At 40.2% G+C, this 27,588-nt stretch overlaps 1 protein-coding gene across 4 annotated transcripts; it reads left to right on the top strand.

Annotated features, from left to right (window-relative positions):
• The first annotated feature begins 7 nt into the window (after window positions 1-7).
• On the top strand, window positions 8-27,588 carry osbpl3b (oxysterol binding protein-like 3b). Of its 4 annotated transcripts, none has more exons than XM_041045048.1 (23): window positions 34-169; window positions 11,787-11,938; window positions 14,936-15,052; window positions 15,769-15,822; window positions 16,226-16,339; window positions 16,593-16,757; window positions 16,959-17,082; window positions 18,080-18,183; window positions 18,454-18,546; window positions 18,635-18,794; window positions 19,701-19,831; window positions 20,466-20,564; window positions 21,665-21,802; window positions 22,451-22,526; window positions 22,660-22,904; window positions 23,764-23,901; window positions 24,023-24,086; window positions 24,207-24,285; window positions 24,385-24,529; window positions 25,268-25,412; window positions 25,503-25,629; window positions 26,296-26,418; window positions 26,588-27,588. In XM_041045048.1, exons 2-23 carry the CDS (start codon window positions 11,843-11,845, stop codon window positions 26,682-26,684), a joined length of 2,634 nt encoding a protein of 877 aa, XP_040900982.1. In that variant the 5' UTR covers window positions 34-169; window positions 11,787-11,842; the 3' UTR covers window positions 26,685-27,588. The 4 variants fall into 4 exon arrangements, with proteins under 4 accessions (XP_040900984.1, XP_040900982.1, XP_040900981.1 ...); XM_041045047.1 differs by having other exon boundaries at window positions 22,451-22,544; XM_041045050.1 differs by lacking the exon at window positions 11,787-11,938 and having other exon boundaries at window positions 8-169; window positions 22,451-22,544; window positions 26,588-27,587.

Here is a 27,588-nt window from a genome sequence, read left to right as displayed (position 1 = left end):
TGTGTTTGCATGTCAGGCTGGGGCAGGCAGGCTGCTCGGTTCAGGCTATAATTCGAGTGTTATTTCACCGCCTGTGCGCTCTCCTTTACGTAAATATTTGGTCACCGTCCGACTGTTTCCAAGCTCTGCACCTTCGGGACTTGGAAATCACATCTGTAACTTTGTCAAGGTGAGTGCGTTTTGTTTTGTTTTCGTTTGTTTGTTTGTTTGTTTGTTTTTTAAGTGGCCTTTTACTAGATAGTTGAATTCTTTGTTTTTACAGAAGCGGTGTCATCTCTGCTGGGAATTACCACTAGGATCAGATGAATATGTTAAGTGCATTTAAGTGGAGTAGTAGTTGAGTTTTCAGGCTCTCTGAAGCGGCATGTAAGTGAAAGATTTCACAGCAGTTACACAGAGTGCTGTAAAATCTCCCCCTGCTCACTTCTAAAGCCTCAAAGTGAAACAAGCCGACAGTAAACTGGGTTTTAACTGCAGGCAGTTTACTTTGAACCCTCAGTTAAACGCCTGTAGGGTTATCGTGTACTTTTTTCTTGTTTAAGTATGATCATTACATGCGATTCAGACAATAAACATCAATAGATCCTTTCAGTCTCCATGGTAACTCTGAGCCTCCTTGCTATATTCCTCTGGACAAGTAAAGACAAGTTGTGGAAGGTTAGTCTGCTGTTTCTTTATAAACATAGCATACTGGAAGTCTGTGCTGTAAGCTGTCAGTACCACCCAGTCAGAGGCCAAAACTATGAATAATATGTCTTTATGAGAGGCTGTGTCTCTCATGCTGAGTGGATGTAGGTGTGTGTGATAGTAAGCACAGACAGGATCCATTTTCAGATTTAATCAGGGTTTGAGCTCAACATCTCACACTCACTACGCAGCGTTAGAGCAAAAGCAGGCACATGAATGATTTCACTATATTTCTTTTACTGTGTAGACGGCAGATGTAGGAGGCTATGTATCATAGTTATCAGCTCAGTTCCTGATAATTACACTTCTGTGTAAATCCAGTATAATAACAGTGATTCTCGTGCTGAATGTGGGGCTTGTGTCAAAGCTCTCCAGTCAAATGTTGACTGTTGACTGTAATCCTAAAAGATCTGGTTGAGTCAAAGCTGTTTTGTTTGGTAAAGCATCGCTAGGTATAGGTATAAATTTACGACTTACACAGTGTCGTCTCAGCTCGTTTGGGAGTTGTATCAACAGTGCAACAGAGGAGGCTTTTCTGGTGCTGCTGGGGCTGTGTGTGTGTCCAGACATGTGTGGGGCTAAACAGGGGGCCACTGAGAATTTCTGTAAAAGTGTCTGTCATGACGTGGCATGAAGAAGACTTGTCAAAGCATTCCTTTAATAATTAGCTTGTAAAATTCAGCATGTAGACTGTTTCTCCTTTTCCACTGTCACAGCTATGTTCAGCTGGGACTGAGGTTTGGTTGGTATCCAATTTGTCACTCTGGCAGCTCCTGAGGTTTTCTTGTAAGAAAAAAAAAAATAACAGCAGTGGGGCATTGCATTTGCTGAGGTCACCTTCACAGTCATTTCAGTTCTCCTCTGGCGTCAAGTTGAATGTTTATATAAAAGTGCACAACCTATAATGTATTAGATTCGGCTGTATTCATCCATCATATATTTTTCTGCTGAGTCTATACATTAGAGCTGTAAGTGTAAAAGTTTACTTGCAGCAAGTGTCACTTAAATGATGTATTGACACATACATCACACAGTAACCTGTGTAGTGTTTCTTCAGGGTCCTTTTTTTCTCACTAGCCAACAGGTGAATACAGGAAGAGGATAAACAGAATCCACAGAGCAGCTGCTGTGAACATCTTGTGCATGTGGCAGGTGTTGGCTCTTTTTGCGTGAGCAGTAGGCCTCCATAAATTATTCATGTGGTTTTGTGAAAAAAAATATGCCAAGAGCTGTTTTTTCCAAGTAAGTAGCAAGGACAAAATGACAAACAATAATATTAGAATTTCACTTGTATTAAATTAATAAGATCATTAGTACCTTTCTTTATAATGTGTAAGTTTGTCCGATTGTTTTCCAATCAAATGAGTGAATTATTGAATTATCTCATTAGTGATTTGTTTTTTTTAATGGCAAGGTGCTGCTCTTGTCATCAGCCCCCTCCATCACAGAGGCTGAAGGAAGCTACAGGGCTGATTTCTTAACTCCATCAGAGACTATGCACTATGAGCATCAAATTTTAAAGGCAATGGCACCAGCAGATACTTTTAACTTAAAGACAATAGCGCGCTCCATGAGAAAAGACAGGTTTCAGCTGAACTCATCCATACACCCGTGGTCATTCTCTTGGTTTGTAGGACTAAATTATTCAAAACGTTCACCATCTTAAGGGATGGAAGCTCCGATGTGCTTAAATAATGTAGACTTTAAGTCTTGAAATAATATTTTCAGTTTATCTTTGATGGGTTTTATTTTTCCCCCATTTGGACAAATGTTTATAAGTCAGACATAGCTTGTAATTGTCATAGTTACAATAAATGATTAGCATCTCAATAAATACCTACATAATGAAGAATATGATTGTGGTCTAATTGTATAACATTTTGTTAATGTTAATCAGTTACAAATACACACTGAGTGAAAGTGATGTTCTCAACACCATTTTTCTGTCTTTGACTAGCATTTCTCTCTACCTGTCTAAACCTCAATATGTATTTCTGCATGTTCATTTACACATCAGTTATATTATAGAGTCCTGATTGGTTTTTTTGGGGCTTTGTCCTAATTAGCCAACAGATTTTTACCAATAATTCTTCTGTCCAAATTGGGTCAAATGGCAGCACTTGTGTTTCAGTCTTCACAGGATCTGTGAAATGTTATCCCTGCTTGTTTTCACAGTGATAGCAGTATCATATTTTCTAGAGAATTACGTTTATTTGCAGTTCAGATCATTTCAATCAAACTTGGAGTAAAAACCACTGCAGTGTAGTACATATTCAGAAATAAAAAGCTGTGCACCTTAAAATCAGATACTTGGCCAAGCAGGCCCCATATCTAGTATCAAGTATTCTAAAGACTTTGTGCATTTGTTTGAGAAAGATGATCTTCAGTGGTGCCTTCTAGCATTTTTAGCCACACATAGACATTCATGAATCCAAGTGACTTTAGTGATCCCTGTCTTACCCTTTGGCGCCAACAGCAGGTTGACAATTGTGGCTCATAGTGGAATATCTCGACAACTACAGGAGCAGGCTGCTGTGAAATTTGCTACAGATATTCAGGGTCCCAAGAGGAAAAATTCAAATGACTTTGGTGATCCCCTAACTTTATCTAGCACTGTCACCAGGTCAAATTTTAATTTACCCATTGCTTTGGTTTGTGATCCTTGAAAAATAATGGCATTCCCATCACCTACAGCTGTACTTTGCTGGACAGTATGTTGAGAGCTGATTGGTAAATGTTATAATGCTAATAGCCTAAGCTAAGATGATGAACATGGGAGATAATTAGCATGCTGACTAAAGCTGCATTTAACCCAAAGCACTGCTGTACCAAAGTACAGCCTCACAGAGCTCCTAGCACAGCTGTAGTCTTTTAGTCTTGTTAGTATACAGCTTTAAGTCCAGTGCAGATTTTTATTTGATTATTCGGTTTATAAAATCAAGCTAGAAAAAATTTTGTCTCTCTTCTTATGATCATATAGTGAAAATTTCTCTATGGAGTTTACATTTCTCTGACTCTACAAAAAATTAGGACAGAAAACCTCTTGCCTACAAATAGTAAAAACCAACTTCAGAGATCTGTGGGTGAGACGTGATCACACCACAATTTAACGACACACACTGCACCAATAAAGCCCTCCAAAGCACGACTGCAGTCAAACCACAAACACAAGCTTGTCAGAGATGAAAATTCAGTGCAGCATTGTCTTGGCTTCCCACCCTTTTGCCACTTAAAGGAAGCTACAGTTTGAGTCAGCCTCTGTTACTGTGACAGTCAATCTGCAGTGATATACCGTAACACAGAGGGATTCATGCTGTAGGCTCATCCATACTCCAGGCCTGTCAGTTACGAATGCTTTACTGACGTTGCCGTCAGAGCTCAGGCATGAAGTAAATCTCACAAGATGTGGTAGCTCCTCTGAATCAGCCAGTTCATAAATAAAAGGTAATGGAAAACAACGCAATGTCTAAATATATCTGTACTCAAAAGACTTAGAGGTTGCTTGTGGCAGTGCAGATGTTCTTTCCGCTTTTTGTGATTTTTTTTTTTTTTGTCCTGTTTTTCAGCTCCATGCATTGTTTTGAGAGAGGATCAGTATGCAAACAATGGCATGGATCCTCTCAGTATCATTATCCTAGACTATGGGTCAGCACTACGGAATTAATATGAGAATAGAGGTGGAGATGCTGCTGTTGCATCCTAATGAAAGCAGTGGTTGAGTCGTAAGTACTGTAATCTTTAATTTGGAAAAGCAACAGCTGGATCATACTGTCACGCAAGTTGCAACTTGTGACAGACACATCGTGAAGAGCACTTTGCACCATAAAGTTTAACACATTCATGTTTTCCCCGCACTCTTTAGTCTGTGAGTGTTGGCGTCCTAATGAGCTGGTGTTGAGATATGAGGCTGTCAGGCTCCCCCACACTGTGACTATAACAAAGGAGAGGACCTCTACTACACTCAGAGCACACAAGATAAAGAGGTAGAGAGATGGAGGATGGAGGTGTGGGAGTTAAGGGAGTGTTTTGAGGATGTGGTTGATTAACAGGATGTGTTGTGGTGTTGGTGAGAATGTGTAATACAGAGCCTGTCATATGTGTGACAGCAGAAGACATGAATGGAAAGACGTCCCATGCAGCAGGAAGTTATCGAGAAGGGACTTATCTGTCCCTCCGTTATTATTACAATCATAACTGCAAGCATTTTCTTTCAGTGTGAATATAATGAGTAGAGAAAGCTTCAAACCCCATTTCATACTGTTGAAAATGTAAGATTACAGATAGCAGCACGCACTATAAGCTCAGCAGCATGAGCCTGTTTTTTGGAGTGGCTCCCTCTGGCCTTGGCAACCTTTCACCACGCCGCCTAAGGCAGATCAGGAGCAGGCGTTACCATCTGTGCGTCTCTTTCAGAGAAGGTGTGGCCGCATCACACACACACAAACGTGGACAGGCAAACATTACCCTGCTTGGTTCAAGAGATGTACTAATGCATAATAGATCTCATGCTGGGATGAAGCCAGTTTTGTCTCTGTGTCAATCCTATGGACTAATGGCTTGCTGGGTGCTGCCATGCTGACCTGTGATATTGCTTGAGGGATATATTTTAAGACTTCTAGACACTTCTGTGGTGCCCTGATTCTGCAGATGGATTTAGGAAGAGAAATTTTTTTTTTGCTCTACTCCCAGTTACTCTATAGAAGTCTTTTTGGGGAAAAAATACAGGGCAGGAGTAATGGCTGGAGAAAGCAATTAATTACTCCACCGGATAAAAGTGACAGTGTTTCACAGGGGAAAAAAGAGAGAGACTTTCAGGACTTTACTGTTTCCTGCACACTTCCCTATGTTCTACTCACCATGATAACTCTTTAGACTCGGATAACAAGCTGATTCAGACTGAGAGCAGTGTTACTTCTGCTCCTCGACTGATTGCAGCCTCTTCAAGAACCTTATCTGAAACTCTAATCACATCAGCTTTGAATTACACAATCTAACAAATATTGCATTCAGATTTGAATTGCTTGTCGTCCTCTCTTATTCCATCCCCAATCAGAGCCCACGCTACTGTGGCCGATGGTGTGATCATCATTTCATGAAGTTTTTGTACTGAAAAGAATGAGACACCACTGATGAGAGAGTGAGGGGAGTTCTCAGTCAAGTGAGTTTACGGCTGAAGAAATTAGGCCGACATTTTGTTTCAGTCCTAAGAAATAGTGTTCACTTAGTGAAATATACTGTGCAACAATAATTCACTTTCCTGTAAGTGCTTTGACTGAGTTTCTGAGTTGAAAAAGTGTGTGAAAGCTGAAAGAAACACCTTCAACTTTAAAGCCACATAGTTCAACATTTGCTGGAAAGATGCTGTTGCTAACCTAAGCTAACCAGCTGCTGACTGTAGCTTCATATTTAACTCACAGATATTAGAGCTTAATCTTTCTGCTCATCTACCACATATTTCCCGAAATGGGGAATTATTACACTAAATTTTGTTGTGAAGTAACATCAGCTTGTTGCTGCTGTCAAAGTAAAGAAATATGGAATAATAAAAATAAGGCATATTGCAGTATTAAACAGTACACAGTACAGATAAAGATGATTTCACAGGGGCCAAAGTATTAGGAGAAGATTGTTTCCTGCAAATTTCTGATCCGCCCTTCCCCTCGCTCCTTTTATAATCAGGATTTTTCTTTCCCTTCCAAGAAAGAGTTGTTGTGCATTTCAATAATAAGATAACAAAGACTAAGTGGCATCATCCCACCAGGGTAATACACAGATGTAATACAATTACTGTTATTAAAGTGGTAACTTTTAGATGCAGCAAATGGGAGCCCAATGTGTCTCCTTTAGTGGGTAGCAGCTATCAGAAAATGTTCTTAATGACCGTGTTGTTTCCAAAGCAAACAAGGAGGAAGAGTAATCCGTGTCCTCGTGACAAACCAGCCTTTGATGAAGTTATTCCACAGAGGAAAATCAAAGGCAATCCTAATTAAGCATGGGTTTCTGATTTGGGTTTATTCAGATGGATGGGTGGACAGTATAAGAGGGAAGCTAAATGACTTTCTACTTTCCTCGCCAGAGGGACCAGAATTTGTTGGGTTGCCAGAAGAGCTATGTATTGAGAGGAATGAGCTGTCAGAGAATGGCTGGTGGACTGCAGAGATAAGGTAGTTACCACAACACCAGGTTAAGTGTGCAGCAAATGCAGAGGCCATTTGTTTTGTCAAGTTTAGGCTGATTGTTCCCAAGCTAAAAAAAAACAAAAAAAAACAGAGAGAAGCTTAGAGCGACTTTTGCCTTTTGGAGCCATTTAAAATCAACATTGATTTTCTTCTATTTAGATAATTCTGTTTCATCAGCCTGTCATGCATCAGATGGAATCAGTTTAGATTCTGTTCAAGCCGAAAGCCATTCATTTCATCAAATAAAAGAAATCTCATTTTTATTTATAGTCTTTCCTGCAACTTTCATAAACACAGGTCTTATGAACATGTGGAGCAACTGCTTTTTATGGCTGAACTGGAATATAACTCAACTCTCCCACCTGGGTGTTGCATATGAAATGTTATTTAAGAGATTATGTGAGCCTCTGGGTATTTAAAGGTTATCTAAATATCACCTTATCCATTTGGTAAAAGTCAATATTCTATCAGATTGTTTGTTTTTCAGCTGGAACCATGCCTACCTCCAGAGAAGCTTTCGGCACACTTTGTCTCACTAGTCATTACTGAACTCCAGCAGAACTGTGTCTCTTCTAAAATGAGTTCATTTCATATTTCTGACCAGCGGGAGTGTGTTTTAGCATCCGTTCCCACCCGGCTTCTTTGACTTACCGAGCTGCCAATAAGAGCTTAAGTGCTATCATTTTTGCAAACATGACTCTATTTCCTCAGAGAGCTGCTCTGTAGGGGTTCAGCCATGAGACGTTTATTCCGGTGAGTCACGTCCTAATGATGCCTTAAAGCCTGTTAGGCTTGTCAGTCCCTTTCGGCAGACTCTGGAGACAGTGGATGGACGGAGGGGCATCTGCAACATGAACTGCAGAATGTAATAGAGGGCTTTCAGCTTCTGTGAATCTAGTTAGTGCAGCTTAAAAGGACATTAAGCCATCTATAACTTGAGTTGAGATCTATGGAAGACCAAAGATTTGCTGACAGTTCTCTGGTACACCTTAAACTAACAAAACTTGAGTTTGTGTTCCATAACAGAGAGCATGGTCTTTAAATCTCAAATCAAATCTGAAATCTCAGCATCTAGTTTTCTAAAACACCTGTAATAAGGATTATTACTTATTACAGTATATATTGGAATTTCAGGATTAATTTTGGTAAGAGTATGGTTTTCATTGAGGATCCTGCTAGGTCAGTGGTTTAAGACACTGACCATGTTATTGCAACATGACCTGGAGGCCTTCGTTGCATGTAGAGCTGAAATTATTGGTCAATCAACAGAAAATGATTTGGTAAGTTTTTTGATTTGTTATTCCATCTTTTTTTTTTGTGCTAAATTTCATGGGAATCCCACCAATAGTTGCTGAGATATTTCAGTCTGGACCAAAGCATTGTAGCACCTGACAGATAAAATAGTTAAAAAGAAGTTAAAGCTTATCAAAATCTGTCCCAGTATTTGATCTTAAATAATATGCACTGAGATATTCAGTGTACTAGAGACGATGCTGTGTATTATTTGAAAATTATTCAGTTGTTGTCCACTAAAACTTAATTTACCAATTTGCTCAGTGTAATGAATCTGAATTTAACCTTCTCCCATATGAATTTTAAGTTTATTAATGCTGAGATGTTGCTGTGATGTGTATCATGACGTGGATTTTGTCCACACTCCCTGGTAGATATTTAATTTAATGGGACACATGAATCACAATCATTCTCTGTAAAGGTCAGTTCCATCTTTACTGCAAAAGACTCATTTATTAAAATACAGCAGTCAGCAGTGTTTCTGCCGCATAGGACAGCTCTTCATTTTTTATTTGCTTTTTGATTTTATGTCCATCAGAACTCCAAAAATGAGAAAGGGTCTGCCTCCATTAGATTGCGGCTCCTAATCACATAACTTTACGTTTGTTTTTACACGTGTTCATGCAAATGCACTGCACATGTGCCCATGTGTCTTTAGTGTTCATGCACTCACACGTGAAAAGGAGGCCGTCTTGATGGTGGTGGAACTTTCCCTGTGGCCTGTGTTTATCTTTTGTCTTCTCTTGCTGTCAGTATCCATATTATCCACTCAGTTTCTTTAGCCTCATCACACTGGACAAACACACACAGCACTCACTGCCTGTCAGCGTCCTCCTTTTTACCAAACTGTTGTCTCAGGCATGACTGTTCTTCTCTTTAGCACGAGCCACAGCCAGTTACTGCTCTGTATGTTAAGCTTTCACTCTGTGTTTTCATGTGTCTACAGTGTTTTTTTATACTCTCGTATCAGTTCACTTGTATTTCTCACTCTGTAAATGGCAGCAACAACTGTCAGGTGAAGGAAAAATCCATACCAACAGTAACCTTAATCCCTGACACAGCTCCTCTGTAATTTAATACAGTTTTATTGCAATCACTTACTGCATTTCTTCATTGCCATCAATGAGCATGTGCTCCTCTGTGAGAAAGGGTAATTACTGGACCTCTGACGTCTACTACTGCTGTCACCGTGATGAAAGCCTGAGAAGTGGTGTTGTTGTATCAGATGAAAGGGTGCTCTGAAGGGTGACAGTGTGATAGACCTGCATATAGCTGGTGTGATCAGTGGAAAGTGGATGAATAAATCATAGGTAATAGAGAGACAGAGCTGTGATAGATAGATAAAAACATAGATAGGTTACATTTAGTGTGTCATAAATCATGGTTGTCCATAGCTTAGTCTGTCCTGGTTTGGCTAATTGCATGCAGCAGCAATTGAGTTGCAAAATGCTCAAGATGTGCCGTCCTGCTGTCGGGGCCCTCCTTTTGTGTGCCTCGCCATTTTTATCCATTGTTGTGGCTGCATTTTGGACATCGAGCACTCTCAGTCTTAACCGCAGCCTCTGGTACACAGGCAGAAAGGGGTGTAGGCTTGGTCAAAGGACGGAGGTTTCAGATGACTATCCTTTTGTCTGTCCAACACAAGAGGCTGTGGCCATTATGCAGCACAAAGCTTGCAGATGCAGGTAACATGATTAACCTTGCTGCTGCTGCTGCTTCAAAGTGGTAGTCAACACGAGGCGTGTCTCATTCAATCGAAGATGGGAGGAGATGCTGTTTGCACCATCATCTGATAGTTTTCACTGGTAGAAAAAAAGGGTTTGACAAAAAACAAAATCTCAACACAAGGCCCACTTTCTAGGTTTTCACAGAGTTGTCAGTGACATGTCACATCTTGTCTTGTGACAGAAGAATATGTATTTTTAATAGAAAATGACAAGTGGCCTCTAACTCAAGCGCAGAGAAATGGTTGGGCTGGCAATGTCATTGCAATGTCAAATATGAGGAATCGCAATAATATGATCTCAATATTTCACAGTTGAAATAAGTGATTCAAGAATTATTATAGTTATTAAAAACTAAGAATTAAAAAAAAGTCATTTAATTTTTTGATTTACAGGTATGTAAAGTTTTGCCTGATAATGCATCATAGTCAAACACAGTTATGTTATAGACTAAATGATTAATCATTAGTTGCATTTGGATTACTTTACGTAGGATGTGACATTTGCCACATTGTGATATATATTCATATGGGAAAAAACTTTCTTAGTAAGACTGTAAAATTTAAATCAAACATATTGTCTAATGAATCCTTGAGAATATATTTTTATTTAGCCATATCCAAAACTATTTAAAAAAGGACATTATTGTGATTAAAAGAAAAAAAAAAACTTGAAAAACACCAACCGAAGTATAATCACATACAGACTATCTTGTCTGAGACAGAATCTCACAGATGGTCATATACTACAGCAATGAACTCAGACCTAATGATCCACTAACTCAGTACTGCTGTGCATCCTCAGTAAAGCTAAACTAATGACCTGCTGCTTGTTCCCACATGGACTGACATGATTTACACAAACACTTGTCTATTTGTTAGTCAGCCTTCCATACTATGACAAACTGCCACTCACACCGCATTAGCAAAATGTGGTTTTATGTGCTGACGTGGTAGACCAGGCACATAATGTTAATTAGACTGTGTGAAGTGTGGCCGTTGTCTGAGGGCTGCCATTTTCTAGAGAAGCCTGATTATTTTTTCACCCTCTGTTGAAGCGATGATATTAAGTTACACTGTTCATTTCACATCTCGCTGCATTTTTACATGTGACACTTGCCTTTTATTCCCCCATCACTGAGTCAGATCAGTGTCATTTTCTCAAATACTGAACCAAGGGTTGAAATCCCACTGTGAGTGAATAACATAATAAATATACATTAAATCAAGTTGTGGAAAGTAACAAAGTAGTTTTACTGAAGCACTGTTCTTTATTATTTCCATTATTATGGTAGTTTATGAATTTCTAAGGGAAAACATTATAGGTTTAAATGAATCTGTTGACTCATTCATCTGAAATGATGTCCATTACAATTTCCCAGAGATGTGACATCTTCTTTGTTTAGGTACTATAAAACTATTTAACAACTTTTTTTTCGGCTGCAAATAGTTTCCTGCTTTTCTTTAAGTAAACTTCTGAAAGACTTTTGCTTGTATTAGTACTTGTATGTGCGTTATTGCCACTTTTACTTAAGTAAAATGGTCTGAATACATCTTACACACTGCTGAGTGTATGTGGGTGCTTTAGATTCATATGATCCTTAAATGCTGACAGTCCATCACTCTCTGTAAGGGTAGGATATTAATTATTTAAATCTGAGGTCTCCTCAGATCAATTTATGTCTTCCAGTCTTGTCTGTCAGTTTCGTTTGCCGACGTTGAAAACTCTTCTGTGCAGCTTTTCTTATTACATCCCATATTTCTGCTACATGAAGATGGAAAAAACTGATCGCTCTAAATAACCTCATGCATTTTTCAGTGAGATGGAGCTAAAAGGCTTTTACATGGCTTGCCTATTAAAGCCAACTTTCTCTCCTCCCCATCCTCACTCCTTCTTTGCTCAGACGAGGAATGTTCCTGGTTCTTCAGCCATAGCCTGCGCTGGCCAGTCTACAGCAAGATGGGCTCTGAGGAGCGCAGTTCAGCCATGTCACAGAAGATCTCCTCCCTGTCACGCAGCAACAGCAGCTCCTCGTCCAAACACGACAGCCGACAGGTAACTCACGCCAGCTGACGACACTGTAGGACTTGTCGCACGTCACGAACGAACATCCGGCCACATATCATGCACTGTTCACTGGTGAAATAAGGCTCTGTGGTCGTGTTACAGATCATTTTCCTAGTTTTATGCATATGGAAAGAGGGACGTATGGACTATTTGTTTTTTTTTTCTCATTGAGCAGTTTGTGAGTTGCAAATACAACATCTGCCAGTCCTCAGGGATTTCTGTGTGTCATGGGAGGAGAATGACCTTACACTATATGCCTTAAGCACACAAACTTTTGCTAATAGTTTCTGTGGTGTTCCCAGATGCCTTATTTGGCTCTTGATAAATGTAAGCCTGAGGAGACAAACAATCTCAGGAAGCAAACACAAGAAGCGGCCAAGCTGAGAGACACCTTTTCTATTAAAGAGTTCTCATCGCTGCCATAGACCACAGCATTTTGTCCAAATGCGGAAAACTTTAAAGGGTTCTGAATAACTATCATGCAATTTTGCAATAATTCCCTCCAAGGTAGTTCTCTCACACCCAAATTAGTGAAGCTATTAGCACCATGAACAAGCGGCTGTTGCATTTGCCTTGAGCATTTATCTGTAGGCAGGAGACTCATTAATTTTTCATTACCTGCAACAGCTTTTCCGTTTAGAAATGAGAGTAATAAAGTTTCACTCCAGTCCTGCACACAGGACACACAGACACAAGTGGTTCATCACGTTTCAAAAAACAAACAAACAAATAAATAAACATTGTCTTAAAATTGCTTCTTCGTATGCCTCAGCCACCTTAGTTTTGTGTCACCAGTAAACAATATTTCATACTTAGCAGAGCATAAATGTGCTGAAATTGAGAGGATTTTAATGAAATAATTAGATAAAAAAATCCAATTGTCTGCTGAGAAGTTTCCCTGTAACATCAACAGATGGTGAGTTTATTTTTCAGTCCAAGAAATATAATAAATAAATAATAATAAAATAAATACTTCTCAGTGCATTACAAATAGTTCAGCAGTTTGGGAAATACGCATATTCACCATGGTGCCAAGCGTTAGATGAGAACATAAATACCAGTCTGATGTCCCTACAGTAATTATGAAACTGAAGCCAGGAGACAATTAGTTTAGTTTAGTTTAGCTTAGTTTAGCTTAGCATAAAGGCTGGAAACAGTTTGAAACAGCTGTCCTCGCTGTGTCTGAAGGTAAAAAATTCTGCTTGTTGTGGTTTAACAGGGCATGGTGTGCTGAAATAACCTCCAGGAAGCCATAATCCCTGGTGAACCACAACTTGTCATTCTTACACTCCATTTTTATATAAAAATTAAAGAAACATGACAGTAGTATATAGAGTGTTAGAGGTGCTGGTTTGTTACCTTTGGATCGAACCAGAGTAGTTGTTTCCTCCTGTTTCCAGTCTTTGCGCTTTCTTGAGTTCTTGATTTACAGTTTTTCTTTGTTGAAACATTCTCGATTTCCAATTTTCATATGCTAATAGTTTATCCCTGCAAGCACACATCTTGTCAGTTATGTCACTGCTTTCTCTGTGAAAGTGTGTCTTGTGACCTTGAAGAAAAGTGCCCAGGCGGTATGTGACAGTGACTCACTGTGTGAGTGTGTCAGACGGAGCTATGACGAGCACTGAGGGAGAGTGACAGAGAGACCCACAAGCCACGCCCTCTCCACCCCCCCGTCAGATATGAGGGTTTATTTTAGACGGCCTCACCTCCAGCGGTGAGCCTCTCTGACTGATACAGTTTGTTTAGCCAGAACTGTTATATACTGGAACAGTCAGGGACACGCTGAGATAACAAACACAGAGCCACCTCAAACCTCTGCCAAGAACCCAGAGTCCTTCTGGACAGCTGTGACGTGATCAGCTGTGCTTGAGTTTTTGTCCCTCTGGGACGACTTTGTGAAGTCAGATGCATACTCCAAAAATACTGAATTATGATTATATATATACAAGGGGCTGCACCTTAATGAGTATTTTCATCATCAGTTAATCTTTCTTATTTTTATTCTCTGATTAATTGCTTAGCCTACAAAGAGTGAAAATAGTGATCATAATACCCATCATAATCCAATCTATCTGCTTATTGTGCCCTTTATTTTGTCCCTGCCTGGTTAATCCCCATGTCTTATCAAATTCCACACCTCTGGTTTGTGTACAGTCTCCAAACCCAAGCCAAGATCACTCATCACAGTCATCAGGGATTGTTTTTCAGACTTCTGAATACTCTCTTTAGAGCCAGAAAAGACATTATTACAACTGTTTTCACAATCTAAGCAGTACAGCTTACCATGAGTAAATTGACCTTTGTGTCTAAAGTTAGCGGAGTGCTACTTTGAACGATGCATCGAAACTGTTGACCAGTTTTCTGTTGATTGACTATCTTTCCCCACTAATATGAACTAAAAGTGCAATGAACCACAAGTGAGTCCGCTAAGACATCACAAAGCCTTCTGTTTATATTGTGTGCTGCCTTCCTGGAATTCTCACAGCTGAAGTATATTACAGAGCTATCTGGATTAGTCTGTGATGAAATATCATCTTAATCCTTGTATTTGCAGGGGATTTGGACTTGAGCGTTCTAATCCCAGTCAGGAAATTATTATTGTGAAGAGTGAGATTAGACAGGTAAGCTAATTTTGTAAATGGGACCATGAGGTGAAAGTAGTCTACAAAGCCCCATGCTTGACACCAAACCTCATAAAGCTGCATTCCTCCCTTTGCAATGAAACTCTCATCTCCCACAGCCTCCCACTGACTGACACTGACACTACATGAACAAGAGGCAGCAGATCTAAACGCCTTCAACAGCCAAAAATTACGTTATGATGTTTTTGACTCTGACCTTGACTCTGTTGTGTGGTTGATTCATTCAATTTATATTACTAAACCTCCCAGCGACTTTAATCTGCATGTGTGTGCATGAACTGAGTGTCTCATAGTGTCCGTCTATCATCTCAGAGTTCTCATAAACCATCTGTGCCCACAGGACAACTGGGAAATAGTAGAGGGTCTGCGTGGAGGCTTCAGCAATGTCCTGGAGCCCCAGAAACAGGAGGGCTACATGCTGAAGAGGAGAAAATGGCCCATGAAGGGCTGGCACAAGGTATAACCTAACACCTGTGAGGTCCTTAAATGACCTATGCTGTGTTACTCTTACTCATCTCTCAGAGTGATAAACTGCAAGACATATTTTTAGACATACTTGACAACTGAGCGCATTTTCCATTTCCTGGTTTCACCCTACTCTTTGCTGGTTCCTTTCACACACACATACACACACACACACAAATCTGCTGACATGACTGAGTTTTGTTTTAAATTAATTGAATGATCTTATGCAGTAGATGATTTCTGCCACAGAGGAGTCACGTGTGACCCGAGTCAGTGCCTGTTCACGCTCTGCCTAAAAGCTTTCACTGGGATGATACTGTCTGGATATCTTGGTGCTCCTCTCAGATGCATTAGCTGATGGTCTGTTGGTTAATAGCGCTGTATACATTTAGTATTGACTTACAGTCAGAGCTTTTCAGGTCTTTGTGCTTTCAACAGATTCTGGTGATGTACAGTGAGAGTTGCAAAGAGACCGGAAGAGAAGGAGGGCAGCAGAGTGAGAGCAAGAATAATGAGGGAAAGCACATAGCAAGACAAGAGCCTGGGATGGCAAACATCTCACTGCAGAGACATTAACAACATACATTAACAAGAGGCGGACTATGTCATGATCAGAGTCATAACAGTGACTTCAGACTTGCTGTCAGGGATGCTGCATATCATCCCAGTTGCATCTCATTCACTCATTGCCCTTTGTTCTCCCTACAGAGATACTTCTTCCTCGACAAGGGCATCCTGAAGTATGGCAAGTGCAGTGCTGATGTGAGTACAGAAGCCTGCTGGCTGAATACTATGTGGGCTTGTCGGTGGAAGAAGATTACAAAGGACACTTTGTGTCTTTTGTAATGGGCTTGTGCTGCTGGCCATCTTTGCCGGGAATATCTGTCTGTGCCTGTAAATGCAAAATTGCCCCCATTTCCTCACAATCTCCTAATCACTGATAAGAATCACACAGAGCACTTTACCTGCCCATGTGGCAGAATTATATGTGTATTAAATAGCCTTTCAGAATTCCCTGCTCAGCCTGGGCTGAGCAAATAAAGGACTATTATTGCGGCTTCAAACACAGAATAATACATTTAAAAATGGAACAGCATTCTGTTGTATTTGTATGAGGTCCAGTCCAGTATATTTACACACACCGTGTGTTGGCATTGCCTTGCAGATTGAGAAAGGGAAACTGCATGGCTGCATTGACGTGGGTCTCTCTGTCATGGCCATTAAGAAGAAAGCCAAGTGCATCGATCTTGATGCCGAGGAAAACATCTATCACTTGAAGGTAAGCCACAAGGCTAATGAATATAGGGCATTCCCCATTGGTTTACAGGAAGTGAGGTAAAACATGGATTATTCAGATTATTCCATTTTAATTCCTGGAACAGATGCCTACATTGAAATGACTTTAAAATGACCTCATTGTGTTGTATATGTGTGTGAGAGGGAATTACTCATACTGTACCTGTTTTTCCACCGACACACTTCCACCTTATTTCTCCTTGTGTTGATTTCTGATTGTGGTATCTGCTCTGCAGATTAAGTCACAGGAGCTGTTTGATGAATGGGTGTCCAAGCTGCGCCACCATCGGCTCTATCGACAAAATGAGATTGCCATGTACCCTAACGAGAAGTCCTTCTACTATCCCCACTGCCCCTCCCCCAAATCCCCCAGCATGGCTGAGAGTGCCTCTATCAGAAAGGTATATTCATCCACTAAACAGCATACTGTTAATGAAAAGTGTGTGGTCTGTTTAAAGAAAATGCTTTCTCCTGACTTTCTGCTCATGATTATCATTGTTTCATCAGCAACATTTACTGAACTTGAGGCCCCTCTAGTGAAGAATTTTAAGAAGGAGGCAAATTGTTATTGTTCTGACCTTTGGGTCTGTTTGCCATTGCAGTGTATGTCTATACGAAGGCAGTCCACAGTGCCTTCTGTAGGAGCCTTCCCTTTAAGCTGCAACAGCCAGGCCAAGGTAACAGCCTGGCTCCAATCATCTGACGACATGGACAAGTGCTCCAAAGGTGAGACAACACCACTGTTCCTTGTGATTTGTGGAGTTTCACTAGTAGCTAATGCACCTCTTTTATATCATTCTATGTGACTTCAAATGTTGGCTCCTGGTTAGACTCAGTGAGCATCTAGCTAAAACCACTGCTTAAATGTTGGTTTGATCTGGGATTTCCATCATGAGATTATTTCCTCTTTTATTTAAATGATAAAAGATGCATTCTTGTGCTGGTGGATAAGTTATACTTCTAAAAATTTCAAGTCGGACACTAAACCCATTTGCACAGTTTTGTTAGAAAATCAAACCTGAGAAAATCGTTAATAAACATATAGCTATGTTTAGGTAGTTCAGTGTTAGGAAAGGTTTGTGTTCTATTCAGTGCCTCTTAGTTGCCAGTGACGGCAGGAGATCTGACCTTGGAGAGTTCAGCTTTTTCTTTTGAACATTTGTCAGATGCAGTTTCTTCGACTAAATCTGCTGTCTTATTTACAAGTTAGAGAGGATTGGCATCATGTTGCTTATGAAGAAGGATTCTGTTCATTACTGACACACTGTTTGTCTCAGTTTTCATTAATTAGAATCCTGATGATGTCCTGTCAGCACTTCCCCTTTCTGTTAAATGAGAAGTTATTATTTTGTTGAGTTGTGAAAAAATTTACACAACAGCGCTGATCATCAAATGGGAACCAAACAGACATCATGACACAGACCTGTTCTCTCACTTTGATACCTGGTTTTTGTTGACTCACCTTCTCTCCTTGTTGTGTTGATTCTGGTGCTATGTGAGGTTGTTCAGGTTTAGTGGATGTAGCTTTGCTCTCCCGTTCATAATGCATAAGAGCCACATCTTGGCTTTTAAGGATTGTCATCTCAAGCCTGACTTTATGGATTGTAGGTTATGGGCCATTTTTACAGCCTGCACTGGGAAGGTACATTTTTCTTTTCTTTTGTCTTCCTCCCACTAATTAACCATCTTCTCTCAATGTTGATCTTTTTCCTGCTCTCAACAGACTTGTCAGCCTGTGAAGCCTACCTGCTGGAGCTCAACCACCTGCTTCAGAGTATGGAAGTCCTCCATCGTACCTATTCTGCTCCATCCATCCAGGCCCTGCAGGTCAGCACTCTATTTCTGATTCCTTTCACCTTTACATGCAGACTGGGTTTGGTCATCATAATTGCAATTCACAATTTGAGGAAATGAATCACTGCCAAATGACTCAGAATTTTATGCATAGTAACTTGTCTTCTCTCTCCTTTTATCATGTTTTATCTCCGCCAATATTTCTTGCAGCCCTTAAGTCATTTGCTACTAAATTTAGAATTTCATGCATCTTGCACCTGCCAACTGTAAAATAATTTCCTATGAAACTTTATTGTTCACTAGGCATCGACATTTGACAGCCCCAAGAAGGAAAAGCGACTCCCAAGGAAATGGCGCACTAAAAACTACAACAAAGATGTCAAAACAACTCTACAGGTGGAAAACGTAACAATGAAGTGTGATCATGCTTAATCTCTTTTTTTAAATAATGTGAGTCTCTCAAAATTCTCTTTCTCCTGTGTAGGTACCAAGCTGTATTTCCTCTGGCTCTATCCGCCTCCATGCCTCTAACCCCAACCTCTCGACTGCTGCGCTCGGCAACGACAAAGGCGACCCCGAATCGTTGGATTCTCCTTTCGATGTGGCCAAGCTGCAGGAGGACTTCTGCCGTATAGCCACCAACTGTGAGTAAATTATTTTTATTAGCAGTTTGATTTTGTTGAATCTGTCTGACAAATTCAGGATTTTAAATTTTTTTTTTTTTTTTTTTTTTTTTTAAATCAAGTGAGAGACACTACAGTGGCATCATTTTTCATATGCTTCACTTATGTCCAATAAATTTGTCCGCCTGCTATCTTATTTGCAAGTAAGATAGGACTGGCTGGGTTTTGTTGTTTATAACGAATAGAAGTGAAAATGGTGCAGCCATGACAGCTGCTAATTACTGATAAACTGTCTGTCTCAGTTTTCATTCATTAGGATTCTTATGATGTTCCCCGTCAGCATTTCCACTCACTGTTACTAAGTGAGAAGTTTACATTTTCTGAATCACTAAGCTTGTAAAATCTGTTTTGTAAAATCTCTTTTAGAAACAGAAGATTGCCATAGGGGTCTAATTTAGCTTTTTCCCTCTCCTCATTGAAATTTATATTCAGAAATCGGATGCTTGACATGGAATAATGAGGATGATTTGTGTTTTACATAATGGTATCACGATTTTAAAGTCGCTTCAGGGAATAGCTGTCAGTGCTGCTGGCATTTAAATTGCCAGACTCATGCACACTCAAAATTATGAAGCTAAGGATGTGTGATCAGCTTAGTCTGATACACTGATGCACTAATATTGCCAGCATTTTCATTAATGTAGCTTCCCAAGCACCCATTATGAAGTTCATGGTAAAATGAATGTCATAAAACAATGATTGCTGAGCGATAGGAGATAATCAAGATTTCACTTTTGTTACATTTTATTAGAAGCACGGTGTGACAGATTTGTCAGTGGATCTACTGTGACTGGATCCACATCACTCTGAAATGAATACAAATTGCTTTGCAGTTAAAGCTCCCCTCTTTTTCTCCTGTTGCCACAGTGCATACAACCATGAAGTCAGCCCTGAGTTCACTAACATCTGAGAGGGAGAGATTAAAGCAATGTGTGGACCACGACGCATGTCCCCCTACCTCGCCACAGGTTGTCGGTTTAAAGAACGCGCTGGCAACGGTACGTGGAACAACATGCTCATACACAGACACAGAAATCTTGCCAGTCGGTAGAAATATGTCAGGTATTCCATTTTCTTTTAGTCTTTTACGCTGCTCTCAGATGCCGTGTCCTCCCACACCACTTGTCAGACGTGGCACAGTGATGAGCCTTTTAGGAGAATTACTTGCTGCTGGTGTGATGTCTGCCCACCTGAACAAGACCATGTTCGATAGTCATGTTTCCAGTAGTTGCTGCCTCCCACTCAGTTTCTTTCAGCCTTTGGATTTACACACATCCTTTGTCATACTGACTTATTTTGCTACATTAGAACTTGTGTGCTCTGAACGCCAACACATTTCTTCACCTTTAAATATCCTGCTGGGCGTTTTCTGATTACTCAGCTTCAACCTACTCTACCTCACACAGGGTCCGTATTGGGTGAGTAATGTCAGATGATAACAGGCATGATAACACATACGCACGTCTCTGTACTGAAGGCAAATAGAATGTTTACAAGCCTGATTTTGTTCTAGAGCATTTTGCAGAGGGGAAACACATTTCAGAGATAGAAATCGGTGCATGGGTTTGATTGAGCCTTCAGTATTGCTTGGGTGTGTGCTATAAACGATGTTTACACTCATTATTTTTCCAGGCTTTAGCCCAGAACTCTGAGCTGAGAGAGCGTCTGTGCAAGATTCATGCTGAGTCCCACATCGTAGAGCCCACACTAATAAATACTGCCCCTGTGCAGGTGGGTGCAGGAATGCAGTGACTCTCTTCCCTTACCCCCACCATCATGATGATTATTATTATCTCCGTCTTTTTATTTTTTCATCCCACACACTGTAGAATTTGCCACTGAATGAATGAGCTGTCCTTTCCCTTTCTTCCAGATTCAACAAATGTTGCGCTCCTCTCACCCCCTCACTTGACTCGCTTTGTTTTTTGTTGACAATGAATATAAAAAGTGAACAGAATTTTCCTCGCTACAAACTTGCCAGGAAACACTTCTTTCTGAAACAACTTGAATTTTGGTTCTTTTCATTGAGACAGTGCTTCCTCTCAGTCCTATGGCTGTATAAACACACACGGCTCAGAGGAAGACTTCTAGCTACCTGATTGTCTGCTAAAGGAAACTCTTTTCTCGCTTAATCAAATTTGTTGACCAGAGAGTGAGCTGAGCTGCTTAATTGCGTCCCTGGAAATTTGTTGTACACACAGTGCAAAAGTTAATACGCCACCTCTGAGATTATCTCCTGGCTAAATAATGAGCTTCAGCAATAACAAAGGATTGACAGGAGTTCTCACTTCCATACTTCATCTTTGTAATTAGTTGCATGTTTTTAGTTGATGTAAGAAGTGTTTGAAAATTGTCCAAGAGTAGGTTTTTTTCCACACCTGTTGCAAAATTGCACAACTAACTGGCTCTTAGTAATTAATACAACAACATATTGTGATACAGTCTATAGAAATATGTTTGATTGACACAACATATTATATACTATTATAAATAGCTGAATCCTTCCTTTAGACACATTTTAATTCTGAAGTCAGCTTTTTAGAAGTTCATCATTTAAAAATGATGAATTAAAAAGAAAGTATCTATGAACCACTGTGAAACTGAAAGCATTTTATGAGGCAGTGAATAAACATAGTTTACAAAATAAGTGATTACTGCTTTTTGAGAAATTTGCAGGGTTATGCTTCTCATTTTAGCAACACTTATATTGTCATCTACACATTGTGATTGTATTGTATTCAGAATTATCCCGTGAATGCCACCCCTCCTGGCTACGATGATGTTGCCCTTTTCTTGCTCTTGGTTATAGCTGTGGACATTATGTCTCTTAGAAACAGGACTCTGTGGATGAATCCCATCCCCTTGTGCATCAAGTATCCAATGAGAGCAGAGCTTCCATTGCAGAGTCTTTGTCCGAGTTCTTCGATGCACAAGAGGTTCTGTTGACTGCTAGTTCCTCTGAAAATGAGGTAAGTTTAGGTGTTAAAACCATCAGTAGTAGCACTAGTGTGTCCTGTATCATTAGTCTCGTTCACAACCAAAACATTAACGCCACCTCTGCTGCAGCTATTGTTTGATGAGAAAGAGAGAAAGATTCAAAATTACCACCCGAGGTTCTTAATTTATTTATTGCCTCTCACCCGACATTTCATCAGTTTTGTCTGTGTCTCTGCAAAATGTGTTAAACTTAAATCACCCCTTGTGATAAATCAGTATCTTTTCTCTATTACAGAGAGAACAACATGCCTTTTATCTTAACATTGTGGTTGGGGGCATCTTAAAGTCTTGAAGCGAAGTTTTTATGACGTGTTTCATAAAACAAGTCTGCTCTCTGTAAATTCATTCTCCTCTTCCTTCGGTGTTCATGCAGCATGTCTGATCAGCTAGCAGCTTTAGCGGAAGCAATGTGAAAATGGAAGTTAATTACTTTAATCTAAAAATACAGCAAGCCGAGGTGGAAATTTGTCACCAGGTCTCAAGGGACCATTCATCTCCAGCACCTCAGATCTTCTGCTGACATGACAGATTGTTGAAAGAGATCTGCCCAGTTCCTTACTGCAGATGGTATTAAAAATTTATCTTTTGTCTGTTACCTAAAGTTTGGGTGTTTTTTTCAGGTGTCAGAAGATGACTCATATATTAGTGACATTAGTGACAACATTTCCATGGACAACTTCAGCAATGGGACTGAAAGTGAGAGACCAAATTCGGGTAAACTATGGAACAAAGAATTGCAATAAATGTCACAAATGTTGTTTGAAATTCCTTTCACCACACAAAGAGCTGTCAGTGTCTTACCTGACCTCATACACCGTCTGGTTTCCAGAGTCTGTGGAAGAAGGTGCTGTCCTCTGTCAGCATAGATCCTGTCTGCCCTCTCCCAGCACCAACAACAGCACCATCAGCCTGTGGAACATCCTCAGGAATAACATTGGCAAAGACCTGTCCAAGGTGGCGATGCCTGTGCAGCTTAATGAGCCACTCAACACCCTGCAGAGACTGTGCGAAGAGCTGGAGTACAGCGAGCTGCTAGACAGAGCTGCTAACACACAGGACCCTTTCGAACGCATGGTGAGATGGCAAATTCACTGTTGCTGTTTGAGTGCGTGGACAGCCTCGTTTTTGCTCAGATCACATGTTCACTACAAGCGCCCGATGGTCCTCCTGACTCTGAACAAAAGTTTGAACAAGTTCTACCAGCACCTCTAACACTCACTTGTTAACACAAACTCATTTTTTTAAATTTTGGACAGAGTCAGGTCAGCTGTTTCCCCTTGTTTCCAGTCTGGACGCAAACTGGCTTCATATTTAGCAAAAAAACACAGAGCGGTATCTCAGCTAACTCTTTGCAAGAATGCAAATTGGACTATTTACCAAGTCTATCAAACTTGTTCACTTTTGCTTCCATGTGCACTGACTGACTTTGGTGTGATGTAGTTTATGGGATCACATTTGTTAATTTTTTGTGTGGGAGGCGTAGAGGTACATCCTGTGGAGGTGCCTTGTTGTAAAGGACAAATGTGCATTATACAGTATATAAATGTCCTATGGAAAGCCGGTGTCTGTGGCCTCTGTGGCCTATGATGTGGAAGTAATTCAGTGCTCTCCTGGCACAGAGCAACTGTTGGGGGAGTATTCAGAGAGGTACCCTGCTCATTACAGTAAAATGGAGAGAAGATTAGAACTGCTGAGAATTAAAATGGGAATAGGCACTCATTTAAAGCCAATAATATGTGGCACTTACAATTAAAAATGGATGATATAATTCAATGTCCTCGCGGTCTCAGAGATTATTATTTTTCAATAATTTTCTTAACTTTGTCTTAACTTTTAAGATCTTCTCACTCCACCTCAGTTTCGGCGACTCATCATTTAGTCATACGAGTTGTAAATAAAGCACTACTGACTGTATTGTTTCGTCTTTTCGTAGGTATACATAGCTACGTTTGTTGTATCAGGCTATGCATCCAGCTACTACAGAACTGGGGGAAAGCCTTTCAATCCTGTCCTGGGAGAGACATATGAATGTGACCGGCCAGATAAAGGCTTTCGATTCGTTGCAGAGCAAGTATGCATGAATTCCAATTTCTGTGCTGTTAACAATTCAACAATCACACTATTCTAATAGTAACAATAATTCACTGAATCAATGTGCTGACACTAGTGCTTGTTCCCCTTCACAACGTCAGGTCAGCCATCACCCACCGATCTCAGCTTGCCATGCGGAGTCTAAAAACTTTGCGTTCTGGCAAGGTAGTGGAGTATATAAATTAACTGGATCTATTGTGTCTGTAAATATTACAATAGCAGCTCATTGTCCAGGATGAATGCTAATGTGTACTTTTGTGTACTTTTCTCTGACTGATTCTGTAGATGTGAGGTGTAAGAACAAGTTCTGGGGGAAGTCGATGGAGATTGTTCCTGTGGGAACCACTCATGTAACTCTGCCCGAGTGAGTCTCTTCTGCCTCATTTACTCAAACACTGAACAGAGACTCAGTGTCTGCAGGTGTAAAGAATATGTAAAAAAGTTTTAAATGATATTTTTCTAGATTTGGAGACCACTACGAGTGGAACAAGGTGACGTCCTGCATCCACAACATTCTCAGTGGGCAGCGCTGGATCGAGCACTACGGGGAGATCTCCATCAGAAACTCCAGCAGTGATATTTGCCAGTGCAAGATCACTTTTGTTAAGGTGAGGCAAACGGCTGCTGTGCATAGAAACCAGAGCACTCCACTGCAGAGGTGTTAAGCCTTTAAGGATTGGTGTCACACCTGAATACCATTTACAGTCAAGTAAACCCAAAAGTGTGAAATAGAGTGATTCATAAGACACAAAATTGAAGTATATCATGGGTCCTTCATGCCAAAGCTCCCTCTTTCTCTCATTTGTCATATCTTTGTGTTGGTAGACATCCATCTGTGAGCCCCAGGAGGCTCAAAATAACCTCAGAGCAGTGAGAAGGCAATTTTCCATGTACTGTATATAAGTCACCTGTAGCCAAAGTAAATGCTATAGGTCCTTCATTAGTCCATAAACCTTCTACATAGAGGGTGTTCTTCATCTGCATGCCAGCAAGAATCCCCTCAATGTTTTCAGTGTCTGATGCATGGAAGCCCTTTACTGAGAGGAGAAGGTTAATTGCTTTAGCGTGTGCCCATTTGAAAGACCTCCTGACACTGTGCAGGATAGCAAGTCAAGACATGCCAGAACTCATTATGCATCCTCATCTCTCATTAAACACACCAGCCTGGCAACATACACTGGGGCTCAGGATGGTTTGCACAGCAGCAACATCAACATTTGCTGACTGCAAGAGGACACTAACACAATCTCTGCGCTGTCCACTCATTCTCACCTGCAGTGGCAGGAGATAGGAAATAACAATTGTTCAACACTATGTTCTTCTCCAACTGTCAATTCTTTTCACAGGCCAAATACTGGAATTCAAGTGTGAACGAGGTGGAGGGAACCATCACAGATCAGAAAGGGAAGGTCGTACACAGACTCTTTGGAAAGTGGCACGAAGCAGTTTTCTGTGGAGACCCGCCTTCAGCCACGTGTATCTGGAGAGCAAGTACGACAAGTCTCTTTAATAACTATGCCCCAAAAACTCTTTTATGATATATGTCTCTAAAGCAGTGGATGTTATTTGTTTGCAATGCAGATGCAATGCCAGTAGACCATGAGCAGTACTATGGTTTTACCAAATTTGCTATTGAACTGAATGAGTTGGACCCATCTCTGAAACTGCTGCTACCACCCACCGACACCAGACTACGAGTAGACCAAAGGTAAGAAGGAAAAACTTTTAAAAAAATAAAGAAAAAAAATAGTGCAATCTAGTAATTGTCAGCTCTTTGTAATAAACTGAAAGATAAGAAACATAATTCTTTGTCTGGATAAAAGACTGAAAGGAACACAGGAAAAAGGATGAGATATCAGCCACAGTATTATCATAGAAATCTAATAGAAAAACCAGCTCGCTGCCAGTGAATATCTGAGTAACACATCTTTTATAATCTTTCATCACGGATCTCAGTCACACTCTTGACAGGCTGTCTTGAAAAATGCACACCCTACCCTATGATCAAAATAACTCACATATAGGCACAACAATACTCATGTTAAGAACAGAAAGTAACTGCAGAGGCTTTCAGAGCCATGAAGCTAATTTTAGCTCATGTTTGTAAGGTTTAAAAGTCTGTTAACTAAACACTGCTCCCACAAGGCACCGCAGAAATAAGAGGCACTCTTTCCACTTTGGCATCAAAGTAAAAAATGTCACTGCATCTAGTCCTTCAGTATCCTGAATCATTTGTTTTCCTATTTATCGATTGTTCAGTTATCTTACAATAATGACGCAGAACCAGAAAACATGAGTGAAGATTAAATTTGAATATTGAAAATGAATGTTTTATTGCGTTTGCATAATGAATGCGTCTGTGTCTCGTTGGCAGACTGCTGGAGGAAGGGAACTTGGAGGATGCAGAGGAGCAGAAACAGAGGATTGAACAGCTGCAGAGAGAAAGACGAAGAGTCCTGGACGAGAGCAACTTAACACATCAACCTAAATTCTTCAGGTAGCCTTAATATCTAGATTTATTAGGTTCTCACTAAGAAAGCCATTTATAGAAAAGTGAGCATATCTTAGCTCTTAATACCTTCACTGTGTCATAAATTTCAGTTTGAACACGCTCACCTGTGTTTCATAGTATTCCTTACTGTCCGGCATTGCTTTGCTGTCCTCAGGAAGTCAAAGGATGATACCTGGGTGAGCAACAACACGTACTGGGAGTTGAGAAAGGACCTTGGCTTCGCCCACATAGATTTTCCTACGCTGTGGTGACCCCTGAACTGCAGATCACGCCCATTTCATCCTGCACAGCCTCTACTGTGATCCAGGCTGGTTCTGGTGACGTCTGTATTCCAGTCTTGCCACCCACATTCAGTACCGGTCTACTTTATTGCAATTCATCAAAGTTATTGCCTTAATAGCAAGTGCTTATCTAAGTTGTGTAAACATGTTTATGCAAGCATATTATGAGAATGTTGATCCATTTAAGCAATTTTTGCCCATTTTTCCACCTCTAATGTTACACTGTACAACTCAAACTGACAAGAGGAAACCTATTTGGTATAAACGAGCTTTCTGTAAATGGTCTACACTAGCTTAAAATGTAAAATGAACGACTGGTCACTTTAGCTGTTGTCTTATCATGGACATTCTCTACCTCTGAGATAAACTAGCCTTGATATGCCATTGATTAAGTGTACACATCCAATATTTATTCTGCACCTGCCTGATGCCTTACTGGTTGTTCTCATATTGTTTAATTTATTTTTGTTGCATCTCTTAATCGTTTTTAAAAAATGTTTGTTTTGTAAGGAATTCTTAAAAAGCAACAGTTCATTTGATCTGTAATTCCTTACTGAACTTTTATTTCTGCCTCATACCAGTAATTACAGCTTTTTGCTATGACTGTGTGGATGATTGTGCAACAACAAGCAGCAGTAGCAAATATGAAACCCAACCATTTTTCACTTTATCCATTGCACCATTGTCTATATGGACCCTGGGCTTTGGGACCAAAAGTGTCCACAACTATGCTCCATGAGCTCAAATAAATCTCTGATGCTTTCTTTTTGTGGAGTCATTTTCTATCTGTTTAAAACACTGAACACAACTAGGTTATTACCTTCATTTCCACTTGCTTCAGATGCTAACTTGTCAGACTGGCCATTCTGTCATA

This window comes from Toxotes jaculatrix, chromosome 8, assembly GCF_017976425.1.
Source record: "Toxotes jaculatrix isolate fToxJac2 chromosome 8, fToxJac2.pri, whole genome shotgun sequence".
NCBI lineage: Eukaryota > Metazoa > Chordata > Actinopteri > Toxotidae > Toxotes > Toxotes jaculatrix.
The sequence above is the reverse complement of the archived record's forward strand: the minus strand, read 5'-3'. Positions and strand labels throughout refer to the sequence as shown.

Bases quoted from the DNA above. Each gene is read 5' to 3' on its own strand.
- osbpl3b (XM_041045047.1), top strand. From the start codon at position 11,843: ATGGGCTCTGAGGAGCGCAGTTCAGCCATGTCACAGAAGATCTCCTCC. The intron at 16,340-16,592 runs GTAAGCCACAAG...TCTGCTCTGCAG, and splicing joins AAAACATCTATCACTTGAAG to ATTAAGTCACAGGAGCTGTT. The intron at 24,087-24,206 runs GTAGTGGAGTAT...CTGATTCTGTAG, and splicing joins AAACTTTGCGTTCTGGCAAG to ATGTGAGGTGTAAGAACAAG.